We start from the raw sequence: 15,152 nt of genomic DNA, 5'->3' as shown, positions 1-15,152 counted from the left end.
AGTAAACCCAAAACAGGTGTGTGTTTTTAAAGGGCAGGACAGCTGTCAGCAACACATCCAATATCATCACACTGATTGGAGTCAAGGTTGGCTCACTCCTGGTTCCAATTAGCTCTTGGAGATGTCATTAGGCTAGGGGTTCACATACTTTTTCTTCCCTGCACTGTGAATGTTTACATGTTATGTTCAATAAAACCATGGCAACATCTAATGTTTGTGTAGTATTATTTTCAGCAGACTGTGTTTGTCTATTGTTGTGACTTAGATGAAGTTCAGAGCACATTTTATGACCAATTCATGCAAAACTCCACGTAATCCCAAGGGGTTCACATACTTTTTCTTGCAACTGTATATTAAAAGAATCAAATTATTCATAGGTTTGTCTCAAATGACACCAAGCTATATGTGATAATAAAAACACAGGAAGTTATTGATGCTGGCTTTTCTTTCTTAAAATAATAAGATAAGGAATAGAAAAGTGGAACATAAATAATGGAATCACAATCTATGATATAGGAAATTAATTGTTAAATTGCACACATTGAAAATAGCAATAGTCATGTCTTTGAGATCACTTGATTGCATCCATGTTATTATAGACAGCCCAGTATTTGTAAGATGGATATCACAACATTGAAAACCACTGAAACATATTTTGCTTAGAATATTCTTGTGAGATTCAAAACAAGTTCCTTTTTTTTTCAAGCTCTGGAATATTTAATTAAAATTTCCACTGTGGGTGTCAGTTCTGCAACCCCTTAGTAAAGATTGAATTTCATAAGGTAATTATCCAACAAACAGTGGCCTGTTTTGCTTTGATTCACATTGAGGCAAACACACCAAACACAAAAAAGAGGCCCAGGACATAATTAGATCAGAGTTTTAGTATATTAAATTTAGGGTATTTCGCTCACATAACAAAATGCTTGAATTTATGATTTCAACCCATTTTACTATTATGTTTATTCACCGCCCACATCAGTGTCATGAATTCAGTAGGCTTCCCTACTGAGAGAGACGCAAAAAGTGAAGGAAAAAGTCTTACATGTCGTGGCCTGTTCTGAGGCTGCATCATGCAACGTGGTTCCTTTGCATTTTAACACGAGGATGTGTCAGTTTCCCAATAGGATTTTAGTAAAGCAAAAAATCTGAAGCCAGCGAGAAATTTTGGCACAGTCCCAGCAAAAAGCTGCTAATTTTTATAAGCAAATTGGAGAGAAGTACTGGCAGGGTGCCTCTTCCTTATAAACTACTGGCAGGGCTAATGTGCTGCGAAAAAGCATGGAAATGCAGAACAAGCAAGCTATATATGCACAGTCCTCACAACTTATGACCACAATTGAGCTCAAAATTTCTGTTGCTAAATGAGACAGCTGTTAAGTGAACTTTGTCCCATTTTACGACCTTTCTTGCCAAAGTAAGAGCCGAGGTGGCGTAGTGGTTAGGGTGCAGTACTGCAGGCCACTTCAGCTGACTGCTATCTGCAGTTTAGCGGTTCAAATCTCACCGACTCAAGGTTGACTCAGCCTTCCATCCTTCCGAGGTGGGTGAAATGAGGACCCCGATTGTTGTTGGGGGCAATATGCTGACTCTGTAAACCGCTTAGAGAGGGCTGAAAGCCCTATGAAGCGGTATATAAGTCTAAATGCTATTGCTATTGCTAGTTGTTAGGTGAATGACTGCATTTGTTAAATTAGTAACATGATTGTTAAGTGAATCTGGCTTCCCTGTTGATTTTGCTTATTAGAAGGTTGCAAAATGTGATCATATAAATGACCTTGGGATGCTTCAGCCGTCATAAATATGAGCCAGTTGCCAACTGTCCATATTTTGACTATGTGACCATGGGGATGCTGCAACAGTCATAAGTCTGAAAAACGGCCACGAGTCACTTTTTTTGGTGTTGTCAACCATTGTAACAACGGTTACTAAATGAACTGTTGTAAGTTGAGCACTATCAGTGCTTTAGGTCTGGTTTCTGGGTTTAAAGCTTATTGATGTCATTTTTAAGCCCTGCGTTTCTTGTTGCTAAACTTACAAACTCTCTCCTTAATTCCTTGTTGTTCAGGATTATGAATTAATTTGAAGTTAGGCTTATCTGGATTTAAGCTTCATGCTATTTAATCATAAACCTGTCAAATTATGTGTAGAAAGATTTACTTTATTACAGAGTAGCCCCAGCCCGTACTATAGGCTTAGAGAAGGTTTAGGAGTATCTTTGACAAGAGTTTACACTTTTGATATTGGTCAGGGGTGTTGGCTGAGTGCCCGAGTTAATTGCTGAGTTGGTATAGCATGATAACACAAGCACAGTTATACTGCAGGCAGCCATTTCTGTATCAGCGTAAAAATGGAAGATTTTAGGACAAATGAAGGACAGTTTAGGTTGGTGTAATATATATAGATTTTCTGGCACAGTATTTGTTTGAGAACCACTTACTAAGTGTTTGGCACCGGTAACCTTAATGGAAGTATCTGCTATTAAACACAAGAAAAAATGGTATTGAGTGGATTCATGTTGTGGTATGGCTGTGGTGATCATATTTTCTTGGGGGAAAAAAATAAAGGACACACCTGAAAAAGGGGAAAATCTGAAAGAAATTCACAAGGATAACATTTTCAAACTGGTTACAAAGGAAAACACAAGAACAAAACCAAGAAATTTTTTTACCAAAATGCATAACCTAATAAAAATGTCTGAAGCCAAACAGTATATTTAAATTAATTTTAAAAAGACAATTCCATTTCCATGATTTTTCACAGGAATATGAAAGAGGCTGCATATTTGTGGTGCTTTTTCTACGGGAAAAGTTAAATGGCCAAAATAAAGGACAGACGTGATTTTTGAAAAATAAATAAATGTAAATCTAAATTATTTCTGAAATAAAGCACTACCTATAATAAGGGACACACTGTCATTGCAGGTTGGCATAAGAGCCGAGGTGGCTCAGTGGTTAGGGTGCAGCACTGCAGGCCACTTCAGCTGACTGCTATCTGCAGTTCAGCGGTTCAAATCTCACCAGCTCAAGGTTGACTCAGCCTTCCATCCTTCCGAGGTGGGTGAAATGAGGACCCGGATTGTTGTTGGGGGCAATATGCTGACTCTGTAAACCGCTTAGAGAGGGCTGAAAGCCCTATGAAGCGGTATATAAGTCTAACTGCTATTGCTATTGCTAAACTCTGCAAATAAATAAATACATACATTTCAGAGCACCATCCTCTGAAACTCTTGTTCTTAAACATTTAGGTATGTTTTCTATCGTGTAGTCAGTATGTTTATGGTATGTTCTAAAAATGTGAAAAGATGTTCATTTTTCTTTTATTACAGAATCATTTGTTGTACACTGAAAAGAAAACACGTTAGGGAAAGAAGAATAGAATGGAAATGGAAGGATTCCCTCCACCACCACCCCCTGAAGGTAATACAAATATAAAAAAGTAGGGGCTGTTCATTGTAAATTGAAAGTGCCTGCGTTTTAAAATATTTGAATTAATTTATTTTGTGCCTTTAAGACAGTGTTGACACCTGGATGCTGTTTGTCCTATTTCCTGCAATTTCTTTAGCAAGATTTGTGGGAGCGGCTTGCCTCTGCGTTCTTCCTGGAGCTCAGAGAGAGGGACCGGCCCACTCAGCTGGCTTCATGCCTCAGGTGGGATTGGAATTCAGAGCCTCCTAGGTTTTAGCCTGGCGCCTTAACCGCTCCATCAGGATGGCGGTTTTTAAAATAATTCCTTAAATGTTGTTTTGCTATTCTGAATTATATCGTCTTTGTTGTTGTTTTTTTACTGCGTTCTTTGTTTTCCTAAACCGATAGGGAGAAGATTCTGTGTCTAGCATGTGTTTTGGATTTCCTTAAGATTCCATTGAATGACTTCATTAGTTGGCACTGGTTATTAAAGATGAGAAGTTGCTTCTAGTAATTTTTTCCCCCATATGTTACGGTATCCATTATCTCCTATCTGGAACTGGATCTCTGTTATTGTGGGATGTAATAGGCTGGTTATGCTAATGCAAAGTTGTTTACAATGCAGTTTTTATTTAGGGTGGCTAAGTCAATATATGTGATGGGACAGAGCCAGTGAAAACATATGTGGATGCATAATTTTCTGTAAAATGTTGACTAAGCATAGTTTGCAAACTCTTTTCTGCCTTAGCAACATCTGTTTGTGTTCTGGCTGGGGTTCTAACAGATTCTTCATGGAATCACTGGGTGAAGCCATCCATTTGCTGCGTTTGTGTGTTTGTTAGGAATTATCAATAGCCCCCAGGCCAAGAACCTGGCTCAGTACCTGGAGCCTGTGCAGATGTAGATGGGAGGGCTGATTGTGATAAGGATTCATTATCTGTTTCTGGGGATAGACTAATATTCAATGAGGTTACTGCTCCCCTTGTGGGATTGGTTGTTGTGTGAGTCTGGGGATCCTCGTGGACTGACAGCTGCTGAAAGAGAAAGACATTTTGTACAAGTTCATCTGGTGTGCTTGGTATACCCCCTTCTTGGTATCGGCCCTACATGGTATCGGACCTGGGTACTTGAGAGACCGCCTCCTGCCAATTACCTCCCTTCGACCAATCAGATCCCACAGATTAGGCCTCCTCCGGATACCATCAGCTAGTCAATGTCGACTGGCGACCCCCCGGGGGAGGGCCTTTTCTGTGGCTGCTCTGCCCCTCTGGAACGATCTCCCCGTGGAGATTCGGACCCTCACCAGCCTTCAGGCTTTCTGCAAGACCTGGCTGTTCCAGCAGGCCTGGGGCTCCCAACCCCACTCGAATTGCTGATTGTTGTGTAGTTTTTAATTTGTCTTTGTATCCTGTTTGTCTCATTTGTTTTTGTATTGCCCCCTTCCCCATGTGTTTGTTTGCCGCCCTGAGTCCCCCCGGGGAATAGGGCGGCATACAAGTATAATAAATACAATACAATACAATACTAGGAGGCCCTTCAGGACCAAGGAGGTCAATTACACCTTGGACTCTCACAATTGGATTACTGTAATGCCTTCTGCATGGGGCTGCCCTTGATTGCCCAGTAGTTGTACCAGGTATAGAGTGCGGTAGTGCAGGCGGTGATGGTTGCGTCACGGTATGTGTTCCCACTGCTTCAAAATTTGCAATGTTATCAGCTGGCTTCTGGGTGCAATTCAGTATACTGGTTATTAACTACCATTTAAAGCCCTTCATGGCATCAGCCTGCCTACTTGAGGGATCTCTCCATATCTTTCTACCAGTCCAATGAGGGCTGATCAAGTGGACACATTCTGAATCTCATTAAGCAAACAGGGTCATCTGCAAGATGACCCAGAAAGCATGGCGTTTTGATGGCGGATCCTGTCCTTGCAGTGTTATGCTAATTATAAATCCCCCAGAGTTATGGAGGAGTTGGGCAGCCCCCCCCCTCTGTCTGTCTCTGTCTCTCTGTCTCTTTTCCTGTGTCTCTCTGTCTCTCTCTGTCTGTCTCTCTCTCTGTCTTTCTCTCTCTGTCTCTCTCTCTCTCTGTCTCTCTCTCTGTCTGTCTCTGTCTCTGTCTCTCTTTGTCTGTCTCTCTCTGTCTCTGTCTCTCTGTCTCTGTCTCTGTCTCTCTTTCCCTGTCTCTTTCTCTCTGTCTGTCTCTCTCTGCCTCTGTCTCTCTTTTCCTGTGTCTCTCTGTCTCTGTCTGTCTGTCTCTTTCTCTGTCTTTCTCTGTCTTTCTGTCTCTCTCTGTCTCTGTCTCTGTCTCTGTCTGTCTGTCTCTGTCTCTCTCTCTCTCTCTCTCTGTGTCTGTCTCTCTTTCCCTGTCTCTCTCTGTCTCTCTCTGTCTGTCTGTCTCTCTCTGTTTCTCTCTCTCTCTCTTTCTCTCTCTCTGCCTCTCTGTCTCTGTCTCTCTGTCTCTCTCTCTCTGTGTGTGTCTGTCTCTCTGTTTCTCTCTGTCTCTCTCTCTGTCTTTCTCTCTGCCTCTGTCTCTCTGTCTCTCTCTGTGTCTGTCTCTCTGTCTCTCTTTCCCTCTCTCTCTCTCTCTGTCTGTCTCTGTCTGTCTCTGTCTCTCTCTCTCTGTCTCTCTGTCTCTGTCTGTCTCTGTCTCTGTCTGTCTCTGTCTGTCTCTCTCTGTGTCTCTGTCTCTGTCCCTCCCTCCCTCCCTCCCCCCCCTCTCTTGACCCATATCCCTCATAGAAGGACTCTGAGCAGCGTAAAAAGGAAATGTATGTAAAGATAGTGTTTCATACAGTGTCCTCAATGCAGGTAGTGCTGAGCTGACTCTGAATTCATGAATGATGGAGTCCATGAAATACCCTCATCCTCCCTGAAGGATACCTGATACTCACTGAAAATTTCCTTTTGCAGGCTGTTGTCTTTTATGCAACACTTAAATCAAGTTCTGCATGCTCATAGAATCCCATTTGCCTAAGTGTTTGAAAGGGAACCCTGCCTTTTAATTCAGCCGTGAATGATATATTATTTGGCTGAAAAAAAGGGGGAAATTCTGCCCAGCAGCAAACGTTACTTCCTTCCAGTATGTATTAAGGATCGTTTAACCCCAAACGTAAAATAAAATAACTGTCTCTTCTGACATTGCCACCACCGATTTCCATTGTACTAGCTCCATTATACAACTTCTTGGGAGTTCCATATCATGGGGCCAGGATCCTCGCAGTGCAAAAACACTTCCTTTCTTCTTTAATGTGAGATAGTATATCCAGATCTTCTGAGTTATGTTTAGGATGAGTCTCAAGAGATTTAATAATTAAATTGTGTTATACTTTCCTGTAAAGAAAATCAGTTTTATGTTCCACAATCTGGAAATACCACACTACCCAAAGACAAATGGTTTATTTTCTGGAGATTTGGGAAGGCTGGGTCCACATTGGATGGAGAGGCATCCAAAGTTAAAAAAAAACCCCTCCTTTTTCAAACCTTTGGCCAGAATGACTCATACAGCTTTATATATATCTTCTAAAACTTTACCTGTGCATAGAAATGTTGCTCAGAAACTTTGGTGAAGAATACTCAACTTTGGGTAATTATTTAATGAAGATACATTTAGAAAAAGTAGAATATTACCCTGAAATGCAAGAAAATATGGCAGCCTTTTTATAAATTAAGGAAAAATACCTGACAGACTGCAATCCTATTTATGACATTTCAGAAGTACATTCTAAATATGATCACAAAGAAATAATTAGAATAGTTTGTATACTGGTTATTGGCCATATTTATAAACTATGGATTATTAAATTTCATGAATTTAGGGGTGAGGAAGAATTTAATAGGAAGCCTGCCTGACAGAGCCTTCTTTGAGGATTGTAAGAATATTGCTTAAAATGAACTTTGCACTATATGGCATTTGTTTGTGAGAAATGCCCATTTATGCGCACGAGACACTTACAAAAGATGGTACGAATGGAGCCAAGATTGAAGCCGAATGAGAACAGCTTCTGAATTGTAGTCCTCAATAGTCCCTTTTTGTGGAAGCTGCTGGTAGATTATTTGGGGTCTGAATTTCTGTTTTAAAAGAGCCGAGTTTTTAAAAAGAGAGGGAAATTCCAAAGTGTTTCACTTTAAAAAAAAAAAATCAGAGAAAAATAAAATTAAGTAAACCAGCTTTAATTATTTACTTTTAGATAACAGCCATGCTTCACAAGAGAGAGCTATAATAGAAATCTTTTTCCCCACTAATGTAAGGAGGGCATTGTGCATTGTTAACTTCTACACGAAAGAAGAACATATTTCCAATTAAAGATAACTCTCCCAAGTCATGCTGGGCTCCTGGTGACTTCATGGACAGGCTAATCAGTTTTCTGGGCAAGAATACAGAAGTGGGTGTGCCATACTGGGATTTCTTTCTTTCTTTCTTTACTCCCGTGTGTAGTTCATAGTTCTGATGTTCCTTTAAGGCCCCAAATCAGACGTTCCCAACCTGGGGTCCCCACGGCCCCCGAGGTTACGAGAGGGAATTTCCGGGGGTGGGACAAAGAGTGGCTTGTTTCTGTTGGGGATGAGTCATAAGTCACCATTCCTTGTATGTGAATATTAATCAAACATTTTCTAAGGCTGTGGGGCATAGGACCACAGCTCTAGATGTCGTTAGTCCTAAAGCATCCATTTTGATCCTAAAATCAAACCGCTTTGATGATTCCTATCTAGCGTTGTCTCGAGGCCGTGTAAGGAAGGCCCTGTTTCGCTCCCTATTTTAAAATCAAAGACTGCTGTCAGAGAAATGGATTTTAGTGTCCAGCCAAGCACATTGTGCAGCTATTCTTTTCCCTCTTGCTACATATATATCAATTTTTAATTATTCCCTTATTAAAATTGTTTATCAACAACAAGATGTCCACTTTTTAGTTTTAGGAAATGACGTGCCAATCACTGCTGCTAATGAAGAAGAGGACGAAGAAGGAGAACAGTTTGACTTTGATAGCGGAGATGAGATACCAGAAGCGGACAGACAAACTATTTTGCCAACTCAAGAAGAGGCAACTTGTATAGGTACATGATTCCAGGCAAAATAAATAATGGGAAGGTTGCTTTTTGCAAATATGAATTGCCTTTGAGAGTAACCTTATAGTCCTTGCAGCTCATCACTCCTGGGAATCAGGGACTGAACTAATCCGGGCTCTCAAAAATCACGACTCTTCATTGCATGGAAACCTAAATGAGATTTGTTCCAGAACAAGCTGTATGGAAATTACTCTTAGGAGCCCACACGATTTAGCCAGTGTGAGATGACACTCAATGCATAGATTCAGAGATTACTCTAATGCCAAGAGATGCAGTTTTCTGGAATTCTCTGTCCTGCCTGCCATAAGCATTTGAAGACCAGGCCAACATGACTGCTGTGTAAAACATTTTCTAATGTTCCTATATTGAATGGTGAGAGTTGTATAATTGAGGAGAAGTCACTGCTTGCGTTGCTAAATTTTTTCTATCTCTGCCAACCTGGCCCTCGGTGGAGAGAGGTTTGCAAGACCTCCAGAACAGCAGCTTCTGATACCTTGTTATAAGCTCAGGCAACAAAGGAGAATGGAATTGTTATACGACTATTTTGCATTAAAATATATGCATAGGTATAGACATAGTGTTATTAATATGCCTGTGCTATATCGTGACCCGTCAAAACCGCGTTCCACAAAAGCGCGGTCAACGAAATCGCGTATGTGACGTCATCACAACGCAACGAAAAAGATCGAAAAATTGAAATAAAAATTAAATTACAGCAAGCCGATTCACATAAAGGTAAGGGTTAGGTTAAGGGTTAGGGTTAGGTTTAGAGCGTTAGCGTTACGTTTAGCGTTAGGTTAAGGGTTAGCGTTAGGTTTTTCGTTAGGTTTAGGGTTAGGTTAGGGTTAGGTTTAGGGTTAGGTTTAGGGTTAGGTTTGGGGGGGTTAGGGTAAGGTTTTCGCTTTATTTTTACATTTTTCGATCTTTTCCGTCGCGCTGTGATGACATCACATACGCGCTTTCGTCGACCGCGATTTTGTCATCCGCGGTTTTGTGGTGGAACCGTGCTATATATTACACTATACTTAGTATAATGTATTAGCATATATAGTATAATATGTTCAGGTAGAAGTTAGGAAAATAAGCAAGTGTTAAATTTGTAACAAAAGCCTTTTCTTTAAAACACAGGAAAGATAAAAAGGTCTGTTGGTTGGTGATTTGTACTATTTCTCAATAGACACAAACACCCCCCAACCCCCCTTTACTTCAACAGTTATCAACCCCAGGGAGAAAAAGGCCATTAGGTTTGAGGAATTGCAGATAAGGGCCCTTGTGCACGCTTTCCCCCCCTTCTAATCTGAAGCCCTCAACACCTCCACTCTGTTCTAAATCTCAAGGCCAAACAGTTTGCCTAGCAGATTGAACACTCAAGCTGTGGATTCTATTTGTATGCAAGATAATTGAAAGCAACACAGCATTCCTTCTCACTATTATTGGGCCTCCACCACAACACCTATAGCAGTGTTTCTCAACCTTGTCAACTTGAAGATGTCTGGACTTCAACTCCCAGAATTCAGACATCTTCAAGTTGACAAGGTTGAGAAACACTGACCTGTAGAAATATTTGTAGCCAGTCTCCATCTCTCTTTTCAGTCCCCAAAGGCCTCTTGGGAGAGGGGGGGGCGCGAGGGGGTCGGGGCTGTAACGGTACAGGAGGAAAACAGGATTTCTTTCTGCTGCTTTGCAGATGCTCTGCCTGGGCTAAGGTGGAGAAGGGAAGGTGTTTTAACACCTGTTGACTGGCTGAACCTGCTGAGCTCTGCTTCCCCTTTCAGTTTGCCCCTTGTTGGTTTGCTGAAGTCCAAGCCACTCTTCCTTCCCCACCATCACCTGCCTGCCGAGTTGACAGCTGCAGATTCTTCCTTTCTGTTCTTCTGCCTGAAACAAATTTTCCTTCAGACGTAGCCCTGCCGTCAGCATTTCCCTTTTATAACTGGAAACCAGGTGTGGTCCGGTGCTCCTCCAGATGGCCTTAAAGTCTCAGGGGGAGAGAACAAAGAGGAAAAAAAAGAGCTCTTGCTGTCAAACTCGATTTCATTGAGGGCCACATCAGAGTCGTGTTTGACATCAGTGGCTGGGATGGGCGGTTCCACCACAAAACCGCGGAGGACAAAATCGCGCTCGACGAAAGCGCACATTTGACGTCATCACAGCGCGACGAAAACATCGCGCTGTGATCGAAAAATGTAAAAAAAAAGCGAAAACCTTACCCTAACCCCCCCAAACCTAAACCTAACCCTAAACCTAACCCTAAATCTAACCCTAAACCTAACCGTTAACGTAACGCTAAATCTAACGCTAACCCTTAACCTAACGCTAAACGTAATGCTAACGCTCTAAACCTAACCCTAACCCTTAACCTAACCCTAAACCTAAACCTAACCCTAACCCTTACCTTTATGTGAATCGGCTTGCTTTAATTTTAATTTTATTTCAATTTTTAATTTTTTTCATCGCGCTGTGATGACGTCACATGCGCACTTTCGACGAGCGCGATTTTGTCCTCCGCGGTTTTGACGGGTCACGGGGATGGGCATGGCCAGCTTGCAACTGGGGACATCTGGTGGCCCAAGCACTTTGTCAGTGAAAATGGGCTCCCGAACTCCATTTTTGGGCGTGGTGGCCTCCTGTGGCTCTCTGCCAGCAAAAACGGAGTTTGTGGGGGGGGGGCGGTGCGCTGGCAGAGGCACTGCAGACCCTTCCTTCGCTGTTTCCAGGGTGGGCCAGATCTAAGCACCCCTTGGGCCAGATCTGGTGCATGGGCCTTGAGAGTGATACCCCGCTTTAAGGAGTCGTCCTATATAACTATTCCATGTCTGCTCCAAGGACCTTTTTGCCCTCAGATCTGAAGTGCAGGACATAGAAAGTAGCTTGGTTTTGAAGGGGAGGAGAAGCCGTGTTGCAGAGGGAGGAAGTTTGATTTTTTCTCTCATTATGAGAAGAGTTGCTTTGACAGCAGTGTGTATTTTTTGTATTCAAGGGAACGAAAACCTAGAAAACCTAGAAGAAACAGAGAAAATGCAGAGCTCCAAGGCCAATGCGGAGGGCGTCCTACCACGAGTAAACCCATACTCTGTCATAACCATTTCGCCAATGCAGGAAAAGGAGCTGCTGCTGTCGCCAGAGCCAAGCCCGCAAGACGGAACTATAAGCCCCACCCTCTCAAGCGGCTATTCAGTCCCGGTGCCTTGCGGCTATGCCGTACCGTCCAATTTGCCATTGATACTGCCGGCGTATTCCAGTCCTGTTATAATCCGTAATCCTTCTGTGGATGAAGAAGGTAGTGTAGAGCTATGCATAATTATATGTTTTTTAAAAATAGAATTATTTTCTTTTCAATGTCCTTTCATTTCTTGGATATTTTGGACCCTCTGTGTGCCATCCAAAGCTATGCACATTGCTCAGTGGGTTGGGCATTGAGTTCTGCAACCCGCCACATAGCTTAAATATCTTTGTTCATATCAATAACATTTATGTCGACTGTTAATGATAGTTTTGTGGAGCTAACATTTTTTGTGTGCTATAAAGTGTCAATTTTATTAGGATTGCGTTTTTAATAAATGAAATTAATTCTTCTCCCCTTTCCTCTTCCCCTCAAATTCTCTGGTTTGTTAGGCTTTTGGTAAAAGTTGGGGAGAGCCCAAAGGGATATTTGGAAAGCAGAAAAAGTCTTGCAGAAGCAGAAATCTAGTTATTCTACATTGGATTATAGAAACTCTCATCTGAATTTCTCAGTTCTTTGGAATGTCTCTATTTCTAAACTATAAAAGATATTTACCCAATGTATCGATATTATACAATGGGACGCGGTGGCTCAGTGGCAAAAGGACCCTATTTATGAAGTGGGCAAAAAGATGACAGTCCTCTTTATTTATTAGAATGTTAACTTACCCTTTATAACTTTATAAGGAATACGATGGGTCAGTGGCTAAGATGCTGAGCTTGTCGATCAGAAAGGTTGGCAGTTCAGCGGTTTAATCCCTAATGCCACATAACGGAGTGAGCTCCCATTACTTGTCCCAGCTTCTGCCAACCTAGCAGTTCAACAGCACGTAAAAAATGCAAGTAGGAAAATAGGAACCATCTTTGGTGGGAAGGGAACAGCATTCCATGCACCGGCTAAATAACCACGGAGACATCTTCGGAAAGTCGTCTTTGTCTAGTTTTCCCCCTTTCCCTTGTCTATTGTGAGCCGCCCGGAGTCCTTCGGGAGTGGGCGACATACAAGACAAATAAAATCACAAATCACAAGTGCTGGCTCTTCAGCTTTGAAACGGAGATGAGCACCATCGCCCCCTAGAGTCGGGAACGACTTGACATATTTGCGAGGGGAACCTTTACCTTTATCAATATTATCCTTCTCATCTTTTCTACTTCCTTCTCCTATTGGTATCTATTATTTATCACTTGTATGTTATGATTAATGGTTGTAACTATGATCTATGATATATAATCTATGACTCTGTATGTACAATGAGAGGATATGCACCAAAGACAAATTCCTTGTGTGTCCAATGACACTTGGCCAATAAAGAATTCTATTCTATCAATAGGTTATAAAATGAAAGGGGTTTTACATATATGCACGGGAGGATACAGCATGCCCTTTTTACTTACTTAAATATTTATAACCCCATATTCAGAGGAGCTCATGAAATGCATTATTAATGAAGGCCTTTAGAAGCCCACCAAACAATATTTAAGAGCAGGAAATTTTACTTGACAAGTCACGATAATAAATGTTAATTTAAAATGCTTTCCCTTTTAAGTCACTGTGACTGAGAGATTGTATCATTTCTTTAGCCAGTGTTCATATAGTAGCTGAAGATGGGCATTCAAATTCCCAGAGTTCAGAAGAGCCCCCGAACAGGTATGTCAAATATTTAATGACGTTTATTGTGAGAGTTCAACATAACTGTAGTATCAGTACATCTGGAGTTGAGTGGAAAAGTAGTGTTTTAAACTGAGGACAATAGGATTAGTAGATGTTCAGGAAAAAGGGATAAGATCCTTCCCCCAGTCCGTCTTTTCATAGTCATATTCAACTTCTTTAACAATACAGATCATGTCTATGGAGATTTCTCAATCGTCCACATCATCGTTGTCCCAAAGGTGTTTTTTTCCGTGGCACGACAAAACTGCGCTCGACTAAAGCGCACCCGATTAAACCGCGTCGCTGATGTCATCAACAGGGCGACAACAGCGAGCGCGGAGAAAGAAGGGTGCTTTAAATAGCGCTTTGAAAGCAAGCCGATTCAAGTTAAGGTAAGGATTAGGTTTAGGGTTAGGTTTAGGGTTAGGTTTAGGGTTAGGTTGAGGGTTAGGATTAGGTTTAGCGTTAGGTTAAGGGTTAGGGTTAGAGTTAGGTTTAGGGTTAGGTTAAGGGTTAGGTTTAGGGTTAGTTTTATGGATTAGGTTTAGGGGGGTTAGGTTTAGGGGTTAATTTTAGGTTTAGCGTTTACAGCGTGCTTTTTTCTCCGCGTTGTTGTCGCACTGTGATGACGTCAGCTACGCGGTTTCGTCGAGCGCCCTTTAGTCGAACGCGGTTTTGTGGTGGAACCGTTCTTTTCAAGAGTCAACGGAACTTTCTTTATTTTTGAAGACCTTCTGCTTCAGAACTCTGATGAAGAAGCTTCTTGGATGAGAAGCAAAACATCTTCAAAGAAAAACAAGAAAGTCCAGTTGCCTCTTGAAAAAGAACCACCTTTGGGACAATACAGACCATGGTTAATGATGCCTGCCTGTTGGTGGGATGACCAATAAATGCCCAAAATCTGTTCCAGAAGACCTCTGATGTCTGATTATGTTGTTATTGGATATAGGCTGCTACATCTAGTGCTACAAATGCCTTACTACTTCCTTGCGGGTAGCTAAAACCTTGCGGGTTTCTTCCAAAACCATCTACGTATTTGCCCCTCTGTTGAACAAAGCAAGATGCTGCACTAAATGGATTTTCTTGCTTTATATAGATTTTTAAAACCTTTTTTCCCCCTTCTAGTTCCTCAAGCAAATGCTTTATCTTTTCAATATCTGTTTTGTTTCTTCATACTTTACTCTGACTACCTGTCCCTGTGCCTAAAACCCAATTCAGTGTTTCTCAACCTTGTCAACTTGAAGATGTCTGGACTTTAACTCCCAGAATTCCCCAGCCAGCGAATGCTGGCTGGGGAATTCTGGGAGTTGAAGTCCAGACATCTTCAAGTTGACAAGGTTGAGAAACACTGACCTAATTATTACGTTGACTTATTCAACGCCTTTTGTAAGCAGTTCAGGTGGACGTTACCTGTTTAGAGCTGCAGGCAGTATTATTCAAATCGGGGTTTTGGGCGGGCGGGCGGGGAATGAAAGGTAAACATTTGCTAGGCAACATGGACCAAATCAGATTCCTAAATTTAGAACCAGTGGGAACATACTGGCAATAATCCACGTGTCCTTATTTGAACAAAAGCCACCAAGTCTCTCGAGTCGACGAAAGCGAGGCCATTCCCCCCCTCCTCCCCTCCAAGATTTCTGGGAGAAAGTCATCCTGTAACGCCTAGAGATTTTGTTCGTTCCCGATGACACTGGAAATAAAATAGCTACGATGCAGAGTGGCATATTAGTTCATCTTTGTATGAAGGAGATTGTGTTAAAAGCAGCCACGCTATCAGAGAGAGGAAACTGTCAAGGCGATTGCTGG

At 41.8% G+C, this 15,152-nt stretch overlaps 1 protein-coding gene across 1 annotated transcript in view; it reads left to right on the top strand.

Moving 5' to 3' along the window:
• ARHGEF10 (Rho guanine nucleotide exchange factor 10) overlaps positions 1-15,152 on the top strand; it is a 110,732-nt gene that overhangs the window by 10,082 nt on the left and 85,498 nt on the right. The window contains exons 2-5 of the mRNA XM_087718985.1: positions 3,329-3,419; positions 8,318-8,461; positions 11,454-11,753; positions 13,277-13,343. Of these exons, the coding sequence (XP_087575111.1) occupies positions 3,380-3,419; positions 8,318-8,461; positions 11,454-11,753; positions 13,277-13,343 (551 nt within the window). The 5' untranslated portion in view covers positions 3,329-3,379. The remainder of the gene's footprint in view (positions 1-3,328; positions 3,420-8,317; positions 8,462-11,453; positions 11,754-13,276; positions 13,344-15,152) is intronic.

The sequence above is a fragment of the Thamnophis sirtalis genome, unplaced genomic scaffold (genome assembly GCF_051295495.1).
Source record: "Thamnophis sirtalis isolate CommonGarterSnake01/CBP01778 unplaced genomic scaffold, rThaSir2_p1.2 scaffold_6, whole genome shotgun sequence".
In the NCBI taxonomy this organism is placed as follows: domain Eukaryota; kingdom Metazoa; phylum Chordata; class Lepidosauria; order Squamata; family Natricidae; genus Thamnophis; species Thamnophis sirtalis.
The sequence above is the reverse complement of the archived record's forward strand: the minus strand, read 5'-3'. Positions and strand labels throughout refer to the sequence as shown.